Genomic DNA, 24,309 nt, shown 5'->3' with positions numbered 1-24,309 from the left:
AGCCGCCCGCCCCCCGCCGCCTGCCGGCCGGCCTGCCCACTCGCCTTCCCTCCCCGCCCTGCTGCTCTGGGAGCTCCCCGACCGTCGCCCGGGACTCGCTCGCTCCTTCGTCCTTCGCACTCGGGCTAGGGCGGCGGCGGCGGGGGCGGCAGCGACCATCGCGGGAGGAGGCAGCTGCGGCGGGGCCGGTAATGGGCCTGGGGGTGCGGGGCGGAGGGTGCCGCCTCGTCCTTTCTCGGGCGGCTGTGGAGGAGTGGTCAAGCCCAGAGCCGCGCGGACGGAGGGGTCCGAATGAGGGAGGCTTGGACGGGAGCGGTCGTGGGGCGGAGAGCCAGAGCGCCGCCGGGAAGGGAGAGGCGTGGGAGCGAGCGAGGGGCACAGAGGACCTGGGCCCCGGCTGCCGGGGTAGCTCGGGGGGAGACCGATGGGCGGCCTGCAAGCCGGCAGGATTGCGGAATGGAGTGGAGGATGATGTAGGATGGGGGGAAGAGAAGGAAGGGGCGGGGGGGGGATAGAGGAAAATGTGGGAGGAGTGGTTGGGAATTTGTGAGTAGCAGGCAGGAAGGGATGGGGAAAGGCTGCAGACGACTGGAAAGAGCAGGGAGAAATGGGGTTCCGCAGGGGGCTTCGTTGAAGGGAGCTGGTGACTTGTCATGTCCCTTCAGCCCCCCGGGTCCCTGGTGTCTCCCATTTTTAAAATTTTTTTCTGGCGTTGTGTGGGAAAATGAAAGCATCACTTGCCCTGGTTGCTGGCTTGATCTGTTTTTTTTCATAGGCCCAAACACGCAGCCGACTGCCAGCCATCGCCTTTAGTGCTGTGGTCTTGGGTCTTCCTTTTTCAAGGGGCTTAGTATGACACACACAGCACGAGAGGGTAGAAGTTATCCCACAGAGAGGGAGAAAAAAAACACTGTCCCCCTTCTCCAGTTTTCAGTGCAAGGTAAATCCAAGTTGATTCGGATTTTTCTTTTCTATACTTGTTTCCATCTTGCTAATCTCCCAAAGCAGGATGTTGGCGTGTGTGTGTGTGTGTGTGTATGTGTATCCTTATCCTTGAGAGTTAATGCAGCATCATGTCCCAGTTCTCCCACAAAGATCTGTGTCCTCCACGTGACAGCCATTTAGACACAGAAAGCCAAATTCTAACCTTGGGTGTAGTGGACAGATACAATGGGTAGAGGTGGGGAGGGGGCTTTCTCTAGGTACCTGGCTTAAACGGGGGATTCTTACTTGGGTGCTTGATGAATTCATGATCCTCTGGTGATCCCAAGAACCCATGGATCCACAAAATTCACAGAATTTGAGAATCAACCCTAGAAACAGGACAGGCCCTTGTGTTCAGGGTTTTTGGTAGGAGCAGCCAATAGAGGGTAGCCCGGGAGATCTTGCTAGACATTCTGGTCTTTTGACCTTTAGCAGAAGGTTGGGTTCCAGTTGACGAGGAGAGGGGGAGACTTTCCTGGTGAGAGGGACCTTGTCTTATTATTTTGGGGTCATTTGAAGAAAGAGGTTTATGTAACCTAAACTTTGCAGATATGTTCTGCCTCCAGAAATTTTTCTTCCTGGGATGTTTCTCTTGCTAGTGTTACATATACTGGGTTCTTTTGTTTGTTGCGAGGGTTACAGGAAGCCTTACGGTCTGAAACCCTGAGTGCTACAGTATAGATAAGATGTTTGTGTGTCATTTGGGGCTCGCCTCCTATCTGCTACATGCTGTGGATCTGAACTATTTCATGTACCTCTGGGAAATGTTCAGCGTAGAAACACTCGAGAAAAGATCATAAGGCACATAGCCAGACAGTGTCAGCTGGCCTTTCATTTTCACTGGCATTTAAAAGCTTTTATCAAGGCTTGCGTTATTTCATCCCAAAAGCGTTTTATTGTTCAAGTTGGTCATTTTGACAGTTAACTGTCAGTTATGACCTGCGTTTCCAGTCTCACCTTGAATATTTCTCTGTGGGTTTAAGAGCTTGGCACGTGACTCCTAAATGCATCTCTTCAACACGGTATTGAATAGTTGAGGGAGGTGAGCGTGACTTGATTTCTAGTTGTGGTTGGAAAGGGCATAAATTTGATGAATTAAGTATGGAACCTATTCTAGTTATTACTGTTGCTCAATGGAAATAGATAGCAACTTTGTTCTTGGTGCCCAGTGGACATCTTAAACAAGTCCATTTCACACCAGGGTGTTGAACAGGGGAGATCTGGGTTGAAATTTAAACAGACTGATTGTCAGGACAGAAAAATGGATTTTAGAAAAATTATGGAGTTGATGTCAGCAAAAGCGATGCTAATGGATCCTGGGTAGGGTAAAGAGAGCCAGGGCTGTGGAGTCTCCGTGAGGGTTTTCCTGAGAGCCCTCCAAGTTAATGGAATAGTTAGATCATAGGTCAGTTTGCACATGACTTACACATAACCATAGATCTGATTCTTCTCCCACAGCTGAAGGAACATATTTTTCTTGTAGGTTTCACATCTTAGCACTCCTTTCTGTCCCAGATAGTCTTGAGGGCAAGTGGGTTAAGACGGGAGAATTTTAGCAACAAAGATGACTTTGGAGCAGACCCAAGCTCTTGGGGGGCTTAAAAAGAAACCTTCAGAAGATAGACGCACTACGGGAAGCAAGGAGTCAGGTGGGCAAAGAGCAGGCGGGCCCATGTGCTTGCACCCTAAATCCCTGAGTGCTTCCAGGAGGAGGAGGGAACCATTTTTAGAAGCAGCACTGCCTGAAGTGGCACTGGGCGGGGAGTGGGATGTTTGGTTTGGCCTGGTCTTCCCAGTTGGGGTATCTGGGTTCAGTGCCCGGGTCTGGCTCCTGACTCCAGCTTCCTTCTAGGGTGCACCCTGGGAGGCAGGGGTGATGGCTCAAGCGATTGGGGTTCTGCCACCCACGTGGGGGTGGGGGCGGGATTGAGTTTTCTGCTCACCTCAGACCAGTTCATTGCAGGCATTCAGGAAGTGAACCAGCAGAGGGGAGCTGTGTATGTGTGTGTGTGATGCTCTGGGTCTCACCGCCTCTCAGATAAAAACAACAAAACAAAAATGGAAGCCCTTTCTAAGAAAGCAGATTTTTAGTGAAGTCTGAGTGCTCATGTGGTTGATGAGGTATTTATTAACTGGAGAAGAGAAAGTACATTTAAGTGATCACCATTGGTCCGTCTCTTTTTAAATCCCACCCAATTACAAGGTCCCCAGCCCCCATAATAGAATGGAGTGAGAGATTGGGTAATTCATAGGTATTTTTAAATCCGGTTAAAATCTGAACCCATAAACAGACCTTGGCTTTCTTCATTCTTAACCATACCCAAAGAAGTGACCTCTGACGATGAGATCAGTCACATAAAAAACAGAAGTGATACTTGGAGCTCATTTTCAAATTTAATTACAATTCTTATCAAGCGCTTGGTTATTTTTTTTTCCCCTCCCTGGCCAAATTTATTTCAGGAATGTGCTTGTCTGAGACCTACCATGGCTGAGGCTTCTTGGGTTCCTTATAGGCTCTTCATGCAGAATTGTGATGAGCTCTGGACAGACAGATTAGGAACTGGTTGGCTTTGCAGAGCTGAGCCAGGAGACAGCATCCAGAAAAAAACAGCTCTGTGGCAGGCATCTCGCGACACCACAGTGTATTCTGGGGAGCTGCCCTGCCATGGTGCGGCCCTGTCGTCGCTCTGGGTAGTGTGTTATTCCTGCTGCATAATTAGCAACCTGTGAGATCATAGTCTGGGGAGATTCTGGCATTAGCGGAGGCCCCATACCTCATCACACGTGGCTGTGGCTCTGAAAGCATTTCTACCGAGCAGATGCACGTCCTGCCTGGGACCTCCTTCCAAAGGCAGAGAGCGAGAACGCTGCGTCCCCGTGCATTGGACCCTTGGCGTCCTCGCTCGCTTGGCAGCGAGGGGACACCCCTGCCTGCCGTATTCACCTACCCAGAGTCAGTTGTCACTCTTTGGCTGTTTACGGTCCCCTGGATGGTTTCCTGACAGAGGGCAAAGACAGGAACGGCGCAGCTCCTTCGCATACAGGATGGGGGTTGACTGGAGGGAACTCTGTTAACGCAGTACCAGAACACTGGGCAAGAGTCTGGGTTTTGAAGCCAGTACGCATCCTAATCTTGGGTCCGTTCTTCAGAGCCACGTGTGACCTTTTTAGGAACCCGGTGAGCCACTTTACCCTGGGGAAGATGTGGGTAAAGGGTTTTTCCTGACTGCCAGTGTTCTTCAGATTTGAGAGCCCGTAACAGCATTTCCCAAAGAATGTTCCAAGGATTATCTGCCCCCCTAAAATATTTTGGAACAGTGGGTTCCATAATGAGATCTATAAAATACTGCATTCTGTGTTTTCTCCAAGCCTTCACGGTGCTCGCTAGTGTATTAGAAGCTCTAGGAGATTCCGTCGTGCGCAGTTTTCTAAGCTGTTTTGACACAGCAGCCCGATTCCCATGTGAAAGCTATTAATATCCTTGGATGCAGCGTATTTAAGGTACACACTTTGGGACACGCCAGGCTATATTCTCACTAGGAAAAATAATTGGGTCTAGTCTCGGTTTGGGCAAAGCCTGTTTCTGCCTGTGATCCCTCGTCCCTCCCACTGGTCCCATGGAGAGCACTCGTGTGTGATCCGAAGGGCATCTATTCTTCTCCCTGGGCTGGGGCAGCCCAGAGCCCAGCTGGTTGGGACCAAGGCCCTCCCTCCATGGGGAAGGGTGCTGCTGCTGCTACTACTTGTCCCATTATTTTAAGAGTGATTGAGACCAGAGGGGCAGAGGGGAAGGAGGAGGAGGATGCTGGCTGGAATGACCTAAAGTTGAGGAGTGAGACCTCAGCGCTGGGTCAGGTGCTGTGTTCTGCAGTTAGAGAGCGCTGCGTTTGTAGACTTGGGAGGGGTGTGTCTGCAGACAGAGATCCTGACTCCTGTTTTCCCCTGGGCAGAATCCTAATGCTCCTGGCTAGCTGGCGGTGAGCTGGGGCTTTGGAGCCAACGTGGTGGGCTCCCCAAGGAAACCCCTTCGAAACCAATGGATGCTTTCACGGGCTCGGGTCTCAAGAGGAAGTTTGATGATGTGGATGTGGGCTCATCCGTGTCCAACTCAGATGATGAGATCTCCAGCAGCGACAGTGCGGACAGCTGTGACAGCCTCAACCCTCCGACGACTGCCAGCTTCACACGTGAGTGGGGGGTGGCACCCACTCTCCCCAGGCAGGAGCTCCCCGGTGCCGCTCTTGGGAGAGCTTCTGTCCGACAGCTTGCGATTTGCCTTTGGGGGGCTTCATGGCTCTAGTAGTGGAGGCTGACATCTGATGGGCTGATTCGACTTGCGTTGTGGTTTGTGCATCCCCAGAGTGGGTTGAATTAGACTGAAGAAGGAAGAGCCCAAGATTCTGCCATCGCCCCATCCAGGTCCTTAGAGTCCCAGGAAACTGTGGCTCCACCCCCAGCAGGACATAAATGTTTCCTGCCTGGACAACCAGGGCGACTCCAGATTCCTTCATTCTTTTGGCTCGGTTAGTTCTTGGAAAGAACCTCTGATAACTCTAGATTGGGATCACCCATAGGCCGAATCTGGCCTGTTTTTATGAATATTTTTATGAATAAATATTTTATGAATATTTTTATGAATAAAGTTTTATTGGGACACAGTCCTACCTGTGTCTTACGATTGTTCTCATGCTGCAGCAGCAGAGCTGAGAAGCTGCAGCAGAGACCTCATGGCCTGTACATCCTAAATACACTGTCTGACCTTTAACAGAAAAACTCTAGCCTCCTCTGCTAGCCATCAGGTTCTCCCTTGTAGCATTTTCTGTTATGATAGAAATGTTCTGTGTCTGCTATTGCCCACTAGTAGCCGTTAACCACATGTGGCTTTGGAGCATCTGAAATATGGTTAATGTAACTGAGGAGTTGAATTTTTAATTTTAAATTAAATTAATTTTAGTTTTAATGAGCTTAAACTTGCCTCATATGGCTAGTAGCTCCTGTTTTGTGGATTGTTAAATTCCGAACAGCTTACCTAGAGATTCTCTTCCTTTCTGATGTCTAAAAATAGATTTTGTGGTCATCTGTTCAGAAGTCAGCTGGGAGGCAGGGGTAGGAACCAGCTGAGGTTCTAGATCTCTTCCAACTGTGCGTTTATGATGCAGAAGTATTAGGAAGTCCTCTAGATCCACGGAGAACATTTGAAGAGGAGCTGGGAGCCGAGATGGAGATGGGGTGGAGAGGCCCGCGGCAGGCCAGGCTGGTTAACAGCACCTGTCTGTGTTCCCTTCTCAGCCACCTCCATCCTGAAGCGGCAGAAGCAGCTGCGGAGGAAGAATGTCCGCTTTGACCAGGTGACTGTGTACTACTTCGCCCGGCGCCAGGGTTTCACCAGTGTGCCCAGCCAGGGCGGGAGCTCCCTGGGCATGGCCCAGCGCCATAACTCTGTACGTAGCTACACGCTCTGTGAGTTTGCGCAGGAGCAGGAGGTGAACCATCGCGAGATTCTGCGTGAGCACCTGAAGGAGGAGAAACTCCATGCCAAGAAAATGAAGGTACCTAAGGGGTGCGGGATCTGGTTCTGCCCCTGGGCTAAGCGGAAGCGGGAAGCCATGTACGTCCACTGATGGTTGGTTGGTTGGTTGGTTGGTCTTCCTTTAATTGAGAGGGAGAGAGACAGAGAAGGAGGCAGGAAGAAAGAGCTCCCATCTGCTAGCTCATTCCCCAAATGCCTACAGCGGCCAGGGCTGGGCAGGGGCCGAAGCTAGGAGCTCAGTCTGGGCCTCGCATGGGGGTGGCAGGAATCCAGTCGCTGAGCCAGCGTTGCTGCTTCCCAGGGTCTGCATTAGCCGGAAGCTGGAGTCAGGAGCCAGAGCCGGGAATTGAACCCAGGCCCTCCACTGTGGGAGGTGAGCGTCCTAACTCCTAGGCTGAATACCCAGTTCCAAGGTCTATTGAGCTTTGCTGTGACTGCTGCCCTCGGCCTACAGAGATTCTAAATCTGTGTAATGAGAAGTCTCCGATGTGGACTCAAATCCGAGTAGTAAGATTTCCTTCTCTGGTGGAGCTGTCTACCAGAGAGAGCAAGATGGCTTCCTTGGAATTCTCTCTTTGCTTCCAACACTCCGAATGATTGTGGTTTTTTTTTTTTTTTTTTTTTTTTTTTTAATTTAAGTTTAATACATCATTATGTGAAGGCATCCATGTCTGCCACTTCTAGGACCCAAGGGAGCACAGTTTTCCATTTCTTGTCAAATGATTGTCCTTGACCAGATACGTAGACTAGATTTTTGAACCTTTCACACTTTTTTTTTTTTAAAGGTTTATTTATTTATTTGAAAGTCAGAGTTACACACACACACACACACACACACACACACCCAGAGACGTCTTCCATCTGCTGGTTCACTCCCCAGTTGGTTGCAACGGCCAGAGCTGGGCCAATCCAAAGCCAGGAGCCAGGAACGTCTTCTGAGTCTCCCATGTAGCTGCAGGGGCCCAAGGACTTGAGCCATCTTTTACTGCTTTCCCAGGCCATAGCAGAGAGCCAGAGAGCTGGATCGGAAGTGGAGCAGCTGGGACTCGAACTGGCACCCATATGGGATGCCGGTACTGCAGGCTTCGGCTTTACCCACTACGCCGCAGCACTGGCCCCTTCACATTCTTTGAAATGTCATCCCTAGGTGATTATCTCTGGGGCAAACGACGTCTTACCAAAGAGTTCTTGTGGTGTGGCACTGTGCCGGCCATCTCTGCAGCACCAGAACTTCACGTTTCAGAGAAAGGTGCTGAGAGAAGAGCCGTCTCAGGTGGCTGTAGCCACCCGTTGTCTACAGCACGGTTTGCCAAGCACAGCCGTGATTTGCACCAGTCCTCACAAATAGCGCCCGCCCCCGCCCCAAGTTCCTGGTTCCAAATTTGAAGAACACAGCCTCAAGCCCAGCCAGGTTTCTTTTGGGCCCAGAGTGTGCTGACCCATATTAAAATAGGTGGCTGCATTTCCTGCAGGGTTGTCAGGGAGACGCGCCAGAATGTTGGTGGGGTTGGACAGCTCGTGGCAGGGGGTGTAGACTGCCCAGGTCTCATTCCTCGCTCCCCGAGAGCTCTGGCTTGGCTCCGCTCAGCCTCCTCCCAAAGCCTCCACCTGTTTTTAAAACTGGACTCACATTTGGGCTTCCTTTTTCTTCCGAGGAATTCTGCCACTGACCTATTGCTGTCCTGCTGCCATAGCAACAGCTGGGCAAATAAACAATGGCCTCTTGGGTCGCAGGGAAGCCCTTCATCCTTTTTTCTTAGAAGAAGACTCCTTTCTTTTAGATTTTGCGGAGGAATAATCTGTTAAAACAGAGTGCCGTCGAGTTTCTGTCCCCCAACCCCATCCTCCTCAGCCCCGCCGCCAGAAGTCATCCTAGCAATAAAGCCAGGCCGGCCCAAGATTGAGGTCAAGGTTTCTAGTTCCTAGCAGGATGTCCAGTGAGCACCAGCAATGGTGGTTTCTAACAGCTTTATTTGTCGAAAAGAAACCCTGTTTAACTTTCCCCATAGACTGATTTATTTATTTGAAAGTCAGAGTTACACAGGGAGAGGAGAGGCAGAGAGAGAGAGAGAGAGAGGGAGGGAGGGAGGGAGGGAGGGAGAGAGAGAGAGAGAGGTCTTCCATCCGCTGGTTCACTCCCCAATTGGCCACAATGGCCGGAATTGCACAGATCTGAAGCCAGGAGCCAGGAGCTTCTTCTGGGTCTCCCATATGGGTGCAGGGGCCCAAGGACTTGGGCCATCTTCTACTGCTTTCCCAGGCCATAGCAGAGAGCTGGATCGGAAGTGGAGCAGCTGGGATTAGAACCGGTGCCCACAGAGGATGCCAGTGCTTTGGGCCAGAGCATTAACCCACTACGCCACAGCGCTGGCCCTGATTTTCTACTTTTATGATTATTTTTTTATTCATATGGAATTCATGATCACAAATGGTACTGATTGAGAATGTAACTTTTTTCCCAAAGAGTACCCAGTTGTCCCAGTGATTAGATGACTTTTTCCTTACTGATCTGAAATGCCACTGCCATCCTATGTTAAGCTGTCATATGCGGCTACTTCACAAGGTTTGTGGGAAAATGGAATTAAAAGACCAGCTGATGGGTGGGCGTTTGGCCTCGTGGTGAAGACACTTGTCAGGAAGTCTGTATCCCATATCGGAGGACCTGGGTTTGATCCCCAGCTCCAGATCCCAGATCCTGATTCCAGCTTCCTGCGAGGCAATGTTGATTGTGCAAATAATTGAGTTCCTGTCACCCACTTGGGAGACCTGGATTGAGTTCCAGCTCCTGGCTTGTATACCACTGGGGCTGTTGGTATTCAGGGAGCAGACCAATGCATGGAAGCTCTCGCTGTCTCTCAAACTTAGAAAAAATTTTTTTTCTTAAAAATGTGTATTTTGGTGTAAATGATTTTTGAAATCCATGCATATGAGGGGTCTTTGTGCATATGATAAGAAACACTTGTGTGTGGATTTCAGACCTTTTTTTGGACCAAAATAAACTGAAGGTTTTGAAGTCCCTTCGTGTCTGCGTGGGTTGCTAACTGTGGCATCTCTGATCTCTTTGCTTTGAGCGAGAGGACAGTAGGGAGGAGGGTGATGAGGACGGCAGCCCTGGTATCCAAGACTGGAGCAAGCCGGCCTGCTTGTATACAAATTCTAGACTAGGGAAACCCCAGAAGCTCCTCTTCTGTCCTTCTCTCCACTAGCACAAAACAAGTAAACAAACAAAGCAGCCAGGCTTGTTACCCAGGTATCTTGCATCACATCTCTCTCAGGAGCTGGTCCTTTACCAGCATTCGTGGGGGGTGGGGGTGGGGTTGGCTGATGAAATAAGCCCGAGGCCCCAGCCCCTTGGCTTTCATCCTGCTAGCAGCTTCCAGAGCCCGAGGGATTTAAGGCCTCATTTTCTTTACTTGAATTCCCTGATGAGTTTCCAGAATGTATTCAGCCATAGCTTGGCTTCAGTGGGGCCTTCCACTGAGATTCCTCCTCCCAGCTCTCTCGCTATCTCAGCCTGGAGCACTCCCAATTCCTGCCTTGGTACCCCAGTATTATTATTATTTTAAAGGCAGAGAGAGAGAGAGAGAGAGAGGGAGAGGGAGGGAGGGAGGGGTTGATCTTCCATCTGCTGGCTCACTCCCCAAATAACCACAACAGCTGGAGCTGTGCCAATCTGGAGCCAGGAGCTTCTTCCAGGTCTCCCATGTGGGTGCAGGGACCCAAGCACTTAGGCCATCTTCTACTGCTTTCCTAGGCCATAGCAGAGAACTGGATCGGAAGTGGAGCAGCCAGGACTTGAACCGGTGCCCATATAGGATGCCAGCACTACAGGCAGCGGCTTTACCCGCTACGCCATGGTGCAGCCCCCACCTCCAGTATTATTAATATCACTCTACCTCACTTTACTTCAACTGAAGGAGAAAGACTACTGTTAGTAATTTTTTTTTCTCCTTTTCCCAACCAAATGAAGCCCTTCTGGGCCTGCCTTGTGAAGATCCAGGGTCACTGATGATAAATTAGTAATCTTGTCCTCCTCCTGAATGTGGTTTTCCCCAGAAAGTACTTTTTAGGGCAGTTTGCAAGGTTGTCTGTCTATTCATGGTTGTGTGTGTAGGTCCAGTGCGGCCCTGGATGGCCACTAGGGGGAGACTCGGAGTTGCTGATGCCCAGGAGGCCTTACCTTCCCCATCTCCCGGCAGCTGACCAAGAATGGGACGGTGGAGTCGGTGGAGGCGGACGGCCTGACGCTGGATGATGTCTCAGATGAAGACATCGACGTGGAGAACGTGGAGGTGGACGACTACTTCTTCCTGCAGCCTCTGCCCACGAAGCGGCGGCGAGCCCTGCTCAGGGCCTCTGGGGTCCACCGCATTGATGCTGAGGAAAAGCAGGAACTTCGCGCCATCCGCCTGTCGCGGGAGGAGTGTGGCTGCGACTGTCGCCTCTACTGTGACCCGGAAGCATGTGCCTGCAGCCAGGCTGGGATCAAATGCCAGGTAAGGCCGCGTCAGCTGGTCACAGGTCTGCGGTGGGGCTGGGAGGCTGCCCACTCGGGGTGGGTGCCGCGTGGCTAGGAGCAGGCCCCGGTTGGACAGCCCTCCTCCGCTAACAGAACAAGCGCGACAAGATTCTCAGGCTGTGGCGACACCCAGTGTCTGCTCTGTGTTTCACACACACCCCAGAGGTGATAAGAAGTGGCTGTCAGTGAGAGGAGGAGCAGGGTTTAATGTGTTTCACGTGACTAACTTCCTTGAACACCGACCAGTTCCTTGAGCTAAAGGCGGCTGAGCAGTGAGCTGGGCCTGTGGGCTTTATATGCACTTGGCGGAGCTGAAATCTGTGGTTTCCTGGAAGGTGAGGCACAGCCTTCCTTGTTGGCCTTCGATAAGGGACAGTGTCAAAGACACAGCTCCGTGGAAAGTGGCGGCGTTGCGGTGCCGTCCCAAAGAGTGCAGTTGGCCTGGAACTCAGACACTGAAAGAGGCGGATGCTGAGTCCCATGAGTGCATTTCCTAAACAACCTCGCTCTGTCTTCCTTTTAGCTAGGGTATGAGTAGCCGTTGCGGATCAGGCCAAATAATACTTTTCAGGCTCAAATCCCGTAACACGAGCGATCTGTTATACTCAGAGCTAGGACGGTCCCAAGAATTGGTGGAACTGGAGTGGAGGTTTCTCTGCGTTGATGTTTTAGGAAGACATTCACATTTGCATTTGTACATGTTTATTGGATGACCTGCATTTGTAATCTTTTTCAGAGTGTGTGTGCGTGTGTTTCCTTTTTGGAACACGGAAGGGAGATAGGGAGGTGGGATCCGCTGTCCCAACATTCCTGGTCTGTAAATTAAGTACTTTGGCAACTGCTTCAGAACTCCCCTGCCAGCCCTTGGAGGTGAGGCGGGCAGACAGGCTGGCTGTCACTGGGACCTTTGTTCTTAGCTCAGCAAACTAAGGCACCTTGGCCCGGGTTCCCTGGGAGGTAGTGCTTCGGACTGGCAAGCTCGCCCCTCACTTCCCCATGCTGTCATGGCAGAGGCTGGGGCCCGGCCCTTTGTTCTCAGGGAGCCACGTACATTCCGTTCATTCCAGAAAAGTCTCTGAGGCAGGTAAATTTCTTCCACTCTGCGAACCGTCAGCACTCAGAGAGGTGGCCCCGGACTTTCTAAGTGGAAGGACCCTTTGATGCAATTTTTTGTCTCCTTTTTACTTAGAAGAGGAAATAAGCCCTTGGTTGGTGAGGTGTGGGGTGGAGAGGACTCTCCTGAGGTCACGCCACTAATGAATGGCTGAGCCTGCGCCGACGCACACGCGGTCTGTGCTGTTGTCTTGTGCTGTCAGCTCACGTGTTTTGTGCTAGACGGGTTGTTTCTCTGCTTGTAAGAACTCCGATGCCCACTGCCTGTGTTTGCTGTTACTGCCTCCCAGTCTTGCCTTAACCTCCTTCTGCCCCCCTCAGGTGGATCGCATGTCCTTTCCATGTGGCTGCTCCCGGGACGGCTGTGGGAACATGGCTGGGCGCATCGAGTTTAATCCCATCCGGGTCCGGACTCATTACCTGCACACCATCATGAAGCTGGAGCTGGAGAGCAAGCGGCAGGTGAGCCGCCCCGCAGCCCCCGACGGGGAGCCCTCAGCCGCTGCCAGCTGCAGCCCAACAGGGGCCCAGGGCTCTGAGACGCAGGGCTTCCAGGACTTCATTGCAGAGAACGAGACGGCAGTGATGCACCTGCAGAGCGCGGAGGAACTGGAGCGGCTCAAGGCGGAGGAAGACTCCAGCGGCTCCAGCGCCAGCCTGGACTCGAGCATCGAGAGCCTGGGCGTGTGCATCCTGGGGGAGCCTCTGGCGGTTCCCGAAGAGCTGTGCCCAGGCCTTACAGCCCCCATCCTCATCCAGGCCCAGCTGCCCCCAGGCTCCTCCGTGCTGTGTTTTGCCGAGAATTCAGACCATCCGGCCGCCTCTCCGGTGAACATGAACAACCCATCGTACTTGAACAGCGGGCCCCTGGTCTACTACCAGGTGGAGCAGAGGCCAGTGTTGGCCGTGAAGGGAGAGCCTGGTCCGGAAGAAGGCCCGGCGCCTTTCCCCAGGGAGAAGGATCTGAGTGTCTTCTCTGTCCCACTTACCTCGCTGGCGGCTCGTCCCCCAGACCCGCCTGCCCCCTGCAGACCCGAGATGGGGAAGACAGCCGCCCTGGAAGCACTCCTGCCCGAAGACTGCAGCCCCGAGGAGCCCGGCAGTGAAGACTTCCGCCCTTCCTGGTCCCCCTCGAACCTTCCCTTCCGCTCAGACAGTGAGGGCGGCTGTGGGGCGGAGGAGACCTCTCAGCCGAGTGAGGACCGGCCCCCCGAAGAGGCCACCCTCGAGCTCCCTCTGGCCGTGTGACGTGGAGATGGAGACGGCCTCTTCCCCACTCTATTTATTCCCTTATTTTATCGAACGTCATTTCAAAACAAAACTGCAGAAGCGGCTGCTGCTCCCATGTTATTTTATTGGGGTCTTTGGGGAGACGGGAGGGAAAGGATTGTTTGTATACATATTTTTTAAAAGAGAAGCAGTACCAAGGAGACCAGCCCCAGCTCGACCCGGGCTAGAGCCTTGGGGCAGAGGCTGCACTGCGCCCAATACTGAGCTTTCTGGGCCATTGGAACAAAGAAGTAGGATGTCCCAGAGAAGCTGGGTAATGCAAGCAGCTGTTCTTCACGTAGGGACCAGAGCACGAGCTTGGGGACCACTCCTCTCTGGAGCTCCAGGCAGGGCACAAGCTCACTGCTGGCAAGGGCCCGTCCGCTAGCTCGCCTCGGCGTGTTGCAGCACGATTGGAGGAGTCTGGGGGCCGAATCTAGACAGGAGGGGGCGGAAGGGTGTGTGCTTCTGTACAAAACCTCTAGGGTTTCTAAAACTGTAACCTACCTTCCCCGACTCCCTCTTTGGTACATAAGTTAATATTTGACATGTTCCGTGTTCTCCGACCTGGTCCCCACACTGGGGATTCCTGGTCTGTAACTTGAATTGTTTCTTTCATTTGTTCCTAGGTACTAGAGTTAAACTTGTCGATTTGTCTTTTTTTTTTTTTCCCCTTTCTTTCTTTCTTCATCCTTTGAAGAAGAAAGCTAGACTGGCTGGGGATGTGGCACCATGAGCCCGAGTCTCCCCTGCTCTGCCAGGCAGCTGCAGGCTGGGGCTCGCCCTCCCGCGAGAGGCCTGTGCGGCGCACTGGCCACGTCCAGAGGAGGCAGCCGGCACAGGTGGCCGCCTGGGAAGTTGACTTTATTGTGTCATGCTTGCTTTTTCGCCCTGGCCCTCTCCCTGCCCCCAGCGTTGGGAGATCTGGGATTTAGTAGAACGTAGGCAATCTGAGGTCACTAACTGGTTTTGGTCCTTTTTTCCTGTATCTTGGATATACAGGGTTAGAGCTGTTTAGATTCCGGTCAGTGCCCAGAACTGCAGGTGTTTAATGGACCTCTCCACTGAAAATCAAAGCCAAATCCATCCTCAAGTGCCACGTGCAACCCCCAGGGCCCAGAGGACTCGGGTTCTGAGCCTAACCTTTGCAATCTACAGAACGGACTCACTTCCACTTCTCACCTCTGTCGGGGGGTTGGGGCCCAGCTTAGGTTCCGAGACCTGCTCCACTGAACACCACTGATTTCCGTCTAGTAGCAGTTATCTTGGCCTCTGGAGCAAAACATTGTTTTTGCTAGCATCCTTCACACACCATGCTTTACTTCTGCTGTAGTTTAGCAACCTTTTTTTTTTTTTTTTTTTTTTTTTTTCTGATGGGAGAGAGAACTATTCCTACTCAGCTTCTCATAAAGCCTTTTTCTGTGGCTGTCAGGGCCCAGCTGTGTTAAAGCAGCCTTCATGTGTGTTGCAGCAGCGTCTCACCTATGAAAACCTCTGATCTCTGATCTGAGCCTGAAAGGCTTCGTACACAGCACAGATCTGTGTGTGACTCACGTCGCTTCCCGTGCATTCCTGAGTTTGCTTGGTTTTGTTTGGAGGGGAGTTCTTAATTAGGCACCTAGGTCCTTCTCTCCCCAAGTCTGAGCCTCACCAAACAGAGCTAGGGGTCTGCCGGAGAACACCCCCAGCTGAGCTGCGTTCCCCACCTCACACTGGTGCCCTGGGAGCTAAGGCAGAGCTGGAGCGAGAATCTGGTCTTTGGGGAGAAGAATCTTTCTTGCGTGTGGTGTTGAAAGGGGAGTGCGAGCTCTCAGGAAGGCTGCAGCTTCATCTAGGAAGTAGATCCCAGCTGCTCTAACAACCGCCGCTGGGCTCAAGCCAGGAGGATGAATCTGTAGTTACTCTCCTTGCCGACACTCCCCTCCCCCATGATAATTGAGCAACTGTGCTTTGCTGCTCTCAGTCTCTTTCACTCCGCTTTCCTGATGCACACTGATCCCAGACTTCTGAATGCTAAACATGAACATTTAGCATAAACCGTCTTGTCAAGCAAGGGGCCTTTCTACCACGTGGTCCATTTCATTTCTGGTGCTACCTGAGTTGGACGGGGTTCTAGCTCGTGGCTGCTAGGAAAGGCAGGCCTCTGACCAGAGAGCGCGCTTCAGTCCCCCTCAGCCTAGGTCTAGGTAAATGACCCTGATTACTGCGGCTCATCATTCTCCACTTTCCTTTCTCACATACTGTACACAGTGTTTTCAATGTGAATCCAAAGCTTGTCTGGTTCTTTGAAAACTTTTTTTTTTTTTTTTTTTTTTGCCTTTTAGGTTCCTTACATTGTGATAATGCTGTATTTAAAGAGAATATTTAAATGTAATATTAAAGAAATATTCAAAAGAATGGTGTGTTATTCTTTATCTTGACAGGCCACAATTCTGTTACCTGTTAGGCAAAGAACACTTTGCCAGTTTTGTATATAAAACTAATTAGGTCAGTTAGGAATTAATGTTAACAATAGCAACATTCTGTGATGGAAAAAATAGAACATTCTCTTTGGAGCATCCAGAGCTTGGCTTGCTTTGCGCGCACATACATGAGTAGGCCTGGCTCCTGCTGACGGAGCTGGGCCCTGTCTATGCGGTTCCTACCCTTGGGTCCCTTTTCTCGTTCCATTAACTTTAAAGATGGATGAAACTCTCCATTCCTGGTTACCACCTCCAAACGTCCAACAAAAAGATCGGCTTCCATCCCACCAGAAGTGTCCTGTTCAACCAATCCAATCCCTTTAGTTAAAGTGTGTCAGGCTTGTAAAAGGAGCCTTTGCAGAAATGACTGATCACCACACGTGTAAGTCATTGCCGCCCACTGGTTTCAGTCTTTACTTGGGTTTCTTCATGCATTTACAATAAATACTACAGAACTTACATGTCACCGATGGACACACACAAAAGCTAAACCTGGCTCACTAGCTCCAAGCAGACCCCTGCTGCTCTCCCTAGGCTGGGCGGGACTGCCCAAGGGCCCTAAGAAGGCAGCCAGCAATGGTCACAGCTGGGTTGCTGCAGCAGTGGCGGTAACAGAGTTTAAGATCCACAGGGGCTGCGCTAGAGCCCAGAAGTTAAGACAATGGGGCGTGGAGGCTGGGCGTACTGGGGGAGGGGCCGGGAAGCACTTCCTGTTTCCTCCAGCAGCCTGTTCCCACATGTTAATCACCGGGAAAAACAGTCAAGGCGTTCAAAGGATTTGAGAAGGAAAGGAAGACGTTCGCCCATGCCAGAGAGAGAGAGAGGCCCACAAAACCCCGTGTTTTGGTCACTAGAAAGGATTGAGGACAGCGTTGAAGGGTACGTGTGGATGCAAGTGCTGTTCTTGCCAGGCAGAAAGTCTTAAATTCAAAACTGTCAAGGCGTGGCAGTGGTCTAGGCCAAATGAGGAGTCCCACCTGGGGCAAAAACTGACTTCCTAGGACCCAAATTGAACACCTCGTGGAGGAGCCGAATACAGAGGCTCCAGCTGCTTACGGGGGAGGCAGGATGGCACCGCACATGGGCCACCCCTGGAAAGGTTTGTTTCAGTTCTGTGTGTGAATGTCTGACGTTCTCACATGGGGGGCACGCAGCGAAGCCCATGGCCCCTGCTCCTCCGCCTCCCACACATCTAAGTGCGCACAGAGCCTTTGCTGACAAGGGCTGTTTGGTCCCACACGGTTTAGCTACGCGATCGCAGGACGCCACCATCCACTCCGTGGCTCACTCAGCGTCTTGTCCCAAGGTAGTTGGTGGAAAGCAGAACCACGCTGTGCAGCAGGAGGGACAGCTCGGCTTCTGAAAGTACCAGCAGTGTTAGTGGTTGGGCTAGGAAGCCATTTGTCTTCCACCCGTTGTGGCGCACAGGCCCTGAACCTGGAGGCAAGAAGCCAAGTGCAGGGGGCAGAGCATCAACAGGCCCCGTAACCAAGGCGCCCCTGCTTTACTTTCCTTCCACTTTATATTCACATCAACTCATTCTCTATTTCTTGAATCTCATGTGATGGCAGTGGCAAATTCAGAAAGCGTAAGGGAACTAAACGCCACTGTCACCTCGGGTTTCTCTGGTAGAAATGAGCCCCCTTGGGAGTTCCAGAGTCAAGGTTAACAGGCCTACCCTGATGTCCCAAGGCCAAGGAAACATCGAGACCTAGCCAAAGGTTCCAAACAAGAGGCCAACAGGCCTAGTTCCCCACCTTGGAGACCCTGTCTTTAGGTAGCACAGTGTTTGCTTTAAGTTTGAATGCCTGTACACCTGTGCTTCTACACGGGGACAGCTCTGCCCTTTTCCTCCAGCCCCCAACTCCAGAACATCTGGCCCATCTGGAAACACTTTTGGCTGTCATAAGCAGAGGTGAAGGGGTGCTCCTGGCGTCTGGTGGTGGGGCCAGGGATATTGCTAACCATCCTATGGTGCACAAGATGGGCTCTAAGAGCAAAAGCGCACAACGTGTGAAGGTGGGGAAGCTCCATCTCAGACTACACCCCCACCCCCTACCCCCACTTCATAGTTCATTATCTGCCCAGGCCTCTGAGTTTGCCTCTCTTCAATTAGACATATATGTTAGGAAAGGGTTATCACAGTACTCAATAATTAACTCCAAAATCATCCCCAAACCACAGAGACCTGTCTTACCTTCCAGGCTGCAGGAAATCTGTAGCCATTCTCCCAGCCAAGTCCGACACCTGTCCTCAGCAATGTGGGTAGAGTTCAGGCCACGAAGATAACAGGCCTACAGCATTCCGAGAAGAAACGGTCCTTAACAATCGCAGGGTGAGTATGGCAAGGAAGTGGGGATGCACAAACAGTCCTAGATCTCCTTTAAATAAGTTACAACTTCATCCCCGCAGGAAACCACTCACCGTGGCAACCTGAACTAGTGACGGACAAGATGACAAGCAAAGAGACCCATCCAACCTAAGACAGTGCATCTCAAGGAGAGTGCCCGAAAAGAAATTAAACAAAAATTACCGAGGGCAACTTCTATCCACTAATTGAGTTGAGTGAGAAAAAAGGCAGGGAAATGAGAGAATGGGCTGAGGGCTGCCACAACCACGCTCTCACCGATCTCACTTCCTGTGCGGTCAGCTGGCCGACCCCCAGCTTTGCCAGAGCTTTATCCAGCTGCTGGATGACAGTGGTGTGAGCTTTCAGCCGCCGTCGCAACAACGGAGGGGGCAGGTAAGAAGTGAGCAGCATGGCCCGGCTCAAGGCTTTCTGCGATGCAAAAGAACAGGAGGGGAAAGTTAAACAGCTTAGCCCAGGCCAAGGCCTGGAACGAGCGGGGGCCGTGGACGAGGTGGCCTCGGTGCACTCACCACTTGCGAGGTCTGGAGCTGGTTCATGTCCAGAGGGTGGGAACGGAAGCACTGTCTCAGAGCCAGGAGATCCTGTACTGCTGGGTGCGTGCCACGCTGTACCTGCAGAGATGTGGGTTTGGCGGATGTCAGCAGGGTCTCGAGTAGTCCCCCCACCCGGTGCTGGGGTACGGTGGCTCCTGTGAGATCCCTGGTCTGTGGCAGGGCCGCCTGGAGGCCTACCTTGTTGCACAGGTCTGTCAGCTGCCACCGGAGTCCTCCATCAGCAATGAGAGGGCTGGCCTTTTCTAAATAGCTAACGATTTCCGGGTGAGCCTGTTTCCGGAGAGCGTGATAGATATCTAAGAAATCAATCTGCTGTTTTGGGGTCCAGAAATGCCGGATCAGTAGTTGCCTAGGAAATAGATACCTGTAGGGAAAAAGAATCGCCAAGCCACATGCTGAAACTGGCATCCTGCAGACACGGCGCGGCGCGGTGGCTAGGGAGAGGAGACGGACATGTTATATTCATACTCTATGGTTCTTTTCCTTAAACGAAGCACAGTGTCAGGCACCATTACTGGAAACTCCCGTGAAGGGAAGCAGTGGGATAACCTGGCCTGTAGCAAGCACACAAAAGGACTCCTCAGAACTAACGCACACGAGGAGCACGCTTTGGACAGAGCTGCACGCAGGTATCCGAAGGCCTATCCTTTGCTGGCATCCTGGCTGTAGTGTCCTCACGCACTTCTAAATGGACTCATCCATGTGTGCAGTGGTTTGCAAAGAGGGCCACGCATTCTCCAGTGCTCCTTTCCCGGAGAGGGGAGGTCTACGCCTCATCCACACCCTTGGGTCCATGCTGGGTGACTGATGTTACTAACAAAATGGAACAGAAGTGCATCTAGGTGACCTCTAGGACAAGGTTATAAAAGGCCGTCCAGATGCTTCTTTGCTGGAGCACTCGCTCCCAGAGCCCTGAGCTGCTCGGAGAACAGTCCCACTGCCCTGGGGCCACCGCGCACAGGAGGCCACAGGCAGGCTCTCTGGTTGACAGTTCTAGTTTTCCAGGAATCCCTGCCAAGGCACTGAACTTGAGAGTGACCTTGGACCCTCTGGACTGAAATATATCACTGTGGGGAGGAGCCTCTGTCAGCATCACGTGGAAGAGAAAAACCAATCATCCCCTTGATTCCCACCCCAATAATCATGAAGACCATGTCTTAGGCTTTTAAGCCTTGAGGTTTCTGCTAGACAGCAGGAAGTGTCATCTTTGGCTAGGAAGCAATAAAGACAGATGAACAGAATATAAGCAGCATCTTTTTCTGGAGGAAAAAAAATAATTCATCCCAAATTGCTGTGACTCTCAGGGAGTAGGCTGCTGGCTCTAGGGATGAGGGAGAAGGTCTTTATCTCATTTCCCATCACCCATGGCGGCTAAGCCATGAGACAGGGAAACTCTAGGTTATCGGCATCTACGGCTGGAAGCGTCCGGCTAACCGAACAGCAGCTTGAGTGGCTCTGATGAACCCCTTGGGATCAGGGGGTAACAGTGGGACAGGAAGTTCCTCTGTCTAACTTCCTCAGTGCATCATTCTTTCTTTTTAAAATAACTTTTAGCTTTGAAAACATCCATATATCTTCAAGATGCTGGGGATACACAGTCCGTACTCACATTAGCAAGAAGACCAGGTAGTTGGCAAAAGGTGGGATGGAAATAATACCTAGGAAAAGACACTTGGTGACGTCTCGGCGAAACTACACAGAAATAAACACAGATGCAGTTTAACCCATGCACGTCCTGATAATGTAATGCACAACTCCCTCCACCCCACTGCACAGTGTACTTCTACTACAGCCCAGAAGTGAGATGTGGTAAGTTCCATAAGGGCAGGGCCTCTGATATATTCACCTAAATTTTAAAAAAATGTATTTAGCTGACAGGCAGAGAGACAGAGACAGCTGGGGTTGGGCCGGGCCAAAGCCAGGTGGGTGGCAGGTGCCCAAGTATTTGAGCCATTATCCACTGCCTCCCAGGGTGTGCATTAGCAGGACACTGGAATCAGCAATGGAACCGGAACTCAAACCCAGGGACTCTGATATGGAATGTGGGCATCCCCAGGTAGCAGCTTCACCAGTGAACTAAACACCTACATCAGTTGTTGTATCCCAGATATTACCTGGTACAAGGACTGACATAATGCCAACTCTCTCAGTGCACTCTTCCTAGTTTGCAGGAATTCTAGATTTTTGTTCAGGTCCAAAACCACCTTATCAAGTCACCACCCAATACTACTTCCTACTGCCCTTTGGATCCTTGCGTGTGTTTGCACGTTCAGAAATGCACTGGATGTCAGTGTTTGCACGGCTCATTCAGAAGGTACCAGAAACTCAATGGGGCTCAATTCTCGATGAACCCATTTCTGACGAATCACCTCATGCCTTCGTTCTGCTCAACATTTTGATCTTATTGCAAAGGGTGAAAGCTTGATCAGTGGTGAGCAAGAAAGGAAAGGAGAAAAGCTTGAGATTTTGATTGATCGTGATTGTATCACCATAAACTTCCGGAGATATGCCCCCCAGCCCGTACCTGTCTCAAATGCTCCATCTCCCGGTATGAAAGCTGATGAAACTTTATATTGTGTTTCCACATATTTGTCTTTATTCTTCTGGCCTTTTTGGCGTCCGCCCATAACATTTGCAACCCTGCCTCATCAAAGTAGAAGACACAGTGTGACGTTATCCCAGTTTGAATCTTATCAGAGCTTCCTACCCTATGTTCACTCACACACACACACTCACATGCACACACTCACACACACGTTCAGCCTCCCCAACATTACACTGCATAAACGCTTTAATGGAGGTAACCCGGAACTCTTATGAGGCCAACCCGGCCTTTTTCCCCTAGCACAACACCTCTCTTCAAGCTAAGTTGGGACTCATTATTCATCCTGTCTTTCAAAATCAAGCTCACTTGACTTCAGAGAGTCTTGCTCGATTAGCCCTAGAGATCACCCAGCCAGACATTAACTTACCTACTTTCTTGGAACACTTTTATAAATAATATAATCCAATATATTTTTATAATTCTATGTTAAGGCTTCGTACTATAGAAATTCCTACCTTTACCAAAGACTAGCTTTTTTTTTTTTTTTTTTTTTGACAGGCAGAGTGGATAGTGAAAGAGAGACAGAGAGAAAAGGTCTTCCCTCTTGCTGTTGGTTTACCCTCCAATGGCCGCCATGGTTGGCGCGCTGCAGCTGGCGCACCGCGCTGATCCAATGGCAGGAGCCAGGTACTTATCCTGGTCTCCCATGGGGTGCAGGGCCCAAGCACCTGGGCCATCCTCCACTGCCTTCCCGGGCCACAGCAGAGAGCTGGCCTGGAAGAGGGGCAACCGGGACAGAATCCGGCGCCCCAACCGGGACTAGAACCTGGTGTGCCGGCGCCGCTAGGTGGAGGATTAGCCTATTGAGCCGCGTTGCCGGCCAAGACTAGCTTTTTTAAAAGTCTTGTCATAGTATATTTACAATTTAAGTGATATCCAGATTGACTTCAAAAATGAAGGAGAAAGCTAGCATTTAAATGAGGTAAGAATGACTGTCTTAAGTTAATAATGTTGAAGTGAGGTTGAGTACATGGAAATTCATTACATTATTTTAATTTTGCATATGTATGTTTACAAGCTTTCAATTAGAGGTTTTAAAACAAACCAAAATGCTTTCAAACCTTTCTCTTATTAAGTCCTAGTTATAAGCCTAAGGGCAGACAAAACAGCCAATTCTATCTCTCTAGATAAGAATAAATAATTGTAAAATTAGAATAATTTTCCAAGGTGACTAGTGTGGTACTTTATCATAATTGGCATTATCATAAAAGCACACACTATAACAACTAACACTTAATGGGAACTTACTAAGTACCTTTCACATATCAGAGTATGTCAAAAAGTGCATGGAAAAAATGGAATTAAAAGATGTTTGGTTTGGTACAAAGATTATGATACCCAAGTATAGTTTTCTCATAATACACATTTTCTATGAAATGTCTGGAGACTCCTGGCAGTGACTTATTTAACGATCACAACCATGTAGTCAATAGGGTCTATTCTTATTTTTAACAGATTTTGAGAAAACCAAGGGACACAGAGGTTAGGGAACGAACCCAATCACACAGCCAGCAAGTGACAAGCTGAGATTTGATGCGGGACCCTGACTATGGAGTAGACAGGGCACTGCTTATATGGTGTCCTAGGATGTAGATGTCTGAACCACAACATTCAGAAGCCAATTAGTACTGTTTAGTACAACATGCTACCTAAGATAGATTTGGGACCTGCATTTAGACTTCCCTTCGAATGGGCCAGGTCAGCTGATAAAAACAGGGCGATCAACTATAGCCAGGTGTGTGGTTACCCACAAGAAACCTACTTTCTCTTCCCTCTCCTGTGTTGTCAGAAGCTGTTTCTCATCACATCTTTCCAGAAACATCCTCACATTCTAATTTATAAGAATCAGGCCTCTATGAAACAGAAGACATCCTAGCTCACATCCTCAGGGCACAACTTGCAAAACAATCTCATTTATTTCCTTTGCCGACGCGGCCCAAGAGCTGACTCAAGGACTTCTACTGTAGTTCTGTGTTTACCTTTCATGAAGATTGTATACAGGACATAGAAGCGGGGGAAATGACGGCCCAAGAAACGATGGTATTTTCCATTAATCGCTTTTGTCTTGGTCACCACATAAGAGATCAAACTCTTCACATCTGCCTTTGGAGAAAAGTGAAGCTTGCAAGACCTACAAGGAAGATCAAGAAAGACTATCTGGGAACCAGTCCAAGAAGCCCCCCACCCCCAGCCCCGCACAACCTGGGGGTCCCTAACATACAACTCAAGCCTCAGAAAACGTATGCCAAGACCTGAAGCTCCTGAAATCAAGGAAGAAATCTTGGGGCCTAGGGATACAGATTATAGGGCGGAGGACAGGCAGGAAAGAAAGAGAGGCAGTGAAACGGAGCCGGAAAGACTGCAAAGCTTCTGCGACAATCTGAACCACGGGTAAGGCTTAGAGAGAGAGGTGGAATCAACACAGTAGCCATTAAACTTGAGCCGAAAAAGGGGCTGAGAGATGGATTCGGAACACTCAGGGCGGACGCGTAGACCAGACAACACGGAGCACTGAAAGCTGATAGTCAGGAAGTCAGGTCTCTAACACGATCGGGGTGCGAATCTTGAGAATAATAATAAAAAAAATATTCCGGGGCCAGGGCGGGGAACCCTGAAAATGAAGACAGCATGCAAGTAAGGTGGAGCCACTTGCAAGGGTCTGGACGTCAACAACGCTTTTCTCTCTCCAGGTCCCTCACCGAGGGGCCACCCAAGAGTGACCAAGCTGCAGCCTCCGGCTGACAAAAGGTCCACGGGTGACAGCCGAACTCCAGAGAGCAGCTCGAGCCCAGCACACCCTGGAGAGCGCCATCTTCACCGCGAGGGCGGGGCGAAGGGGCGGGGCGGACGAGTGGGTGTCTGCGGATCAAAGGTCACTGACGACGCATCCGCCTCACCTGGG

At 50.8% G+C, this 24,309-nt stretch overlaps 2 protein-coding genes across 14 annotated transcripts; one reads left to right on the top strand and one right to left on the bottom strand.

The window, feature by feature from the left end:
* Positions 1–49: 49 nt before the first annotated feature.
* On the top strand, positions 50–15,809 carry CSRNP2 (cysteine and serine rich nuclear protein 2). 3 transcript variants are annotated; one of them, XM_089308354.1, is made up of 6 exons: positions 50–188; positions 776–940; positions 4,935–5,171; positions 6,274–6,533; positions 10,714–11,010; positions 12,468–15,809. In XM_089308354.1, exons 3-6 carry the CDS (start codon positions 5,021–5,023, stop codon positions 13,392–13,394), a joined length of 1,635 nt encoding a protein of 544 aa, XP_089164480.1. In that variant the 5' UTR covers positions 50–188; positions 776–940; positions 4,935–5,020; the 3' UTR covers positions 13,395–15,809. The 3 variants fall into 3 exon arrangements, with proteins under 3 accessions (XP_089164480.1, XP_002711228.3, XP_069908342.2); XM_070052241.2 differs by lacking the exon at positions 50–188 and adding an exon at positions 4,354–4,485 and having other exon boundaries at positions 523–940; XM_002711182.6 differs by lacking the exon at positions 776–940.
* Positions 15,810–16,264: 455 nt separating this feature from the next.
* LETMD1 (LETM1 domain containing 1) lies at positions 16,265–24,234 on the bottom strand. Of its 11 annotated transcripts, none has more exons than XM_089308356.1 (10): positions 24,061–24,234; positions 23,387–23,538; positions 21,327–21,442; positions 20,412–20,494; positions 19,167–19,236; positions 18,980–19,072; positions 18,758–18,859; positions 18,504–18,656; positions 18,075–18,171; positions 16,265–17,236 (listed from the first exon to the last, which is right to left on the bottom strand). In XM_089308356.1, the coding sequence occupies exons 2-10, from the start codon at positions 23,391–23,393 to the stop codon at positions 17,166–17,168; spliced, it is 792 nt and encodes a 263-aa protein (XP_089164482.1). In that variant the 5' UTR covers positions 23,394–23,538; positions 24,061–24,234; the 3' UTR covers positions 16,265–17,165. The 11 variants fall into 11 exon arrangements, with proteins under 11 accessions (XP_089164482.1, XP_089164485.1, XP_089164481.1 ...); XM_089308359.1 differs by having other exon boundaries at positions 20,412–20,460; XM_089308355.1 differs by having other exon boundaries at positions 24,107–24,234.
* Positions 24,235–24,309: the final 75 nt, after the last annotated feature.

This window comes from Oryctolagus cuniculus, chromosome 11, assembly GCF_051225735.1.
Source record: "Oryctolagus cuniculus isolate XC-2025 breed Fujian yellow rabbit chromosome 11, ASM5122573v1, whole genome shotgun sequence".
Taxonomy (NCBI): domain Eukaryota; kingdom Metazoa; phylum Chordata; class Mammalia; order Lagomorpha; family Leporidae; genus Oryctolagus; species Oryctolagus cuniculus.
The sequence above is the reverse complement of the archived record's forward strand: the minus strand, read 5'-3'. Positions and strand labels throughout refer to the sequence as shown.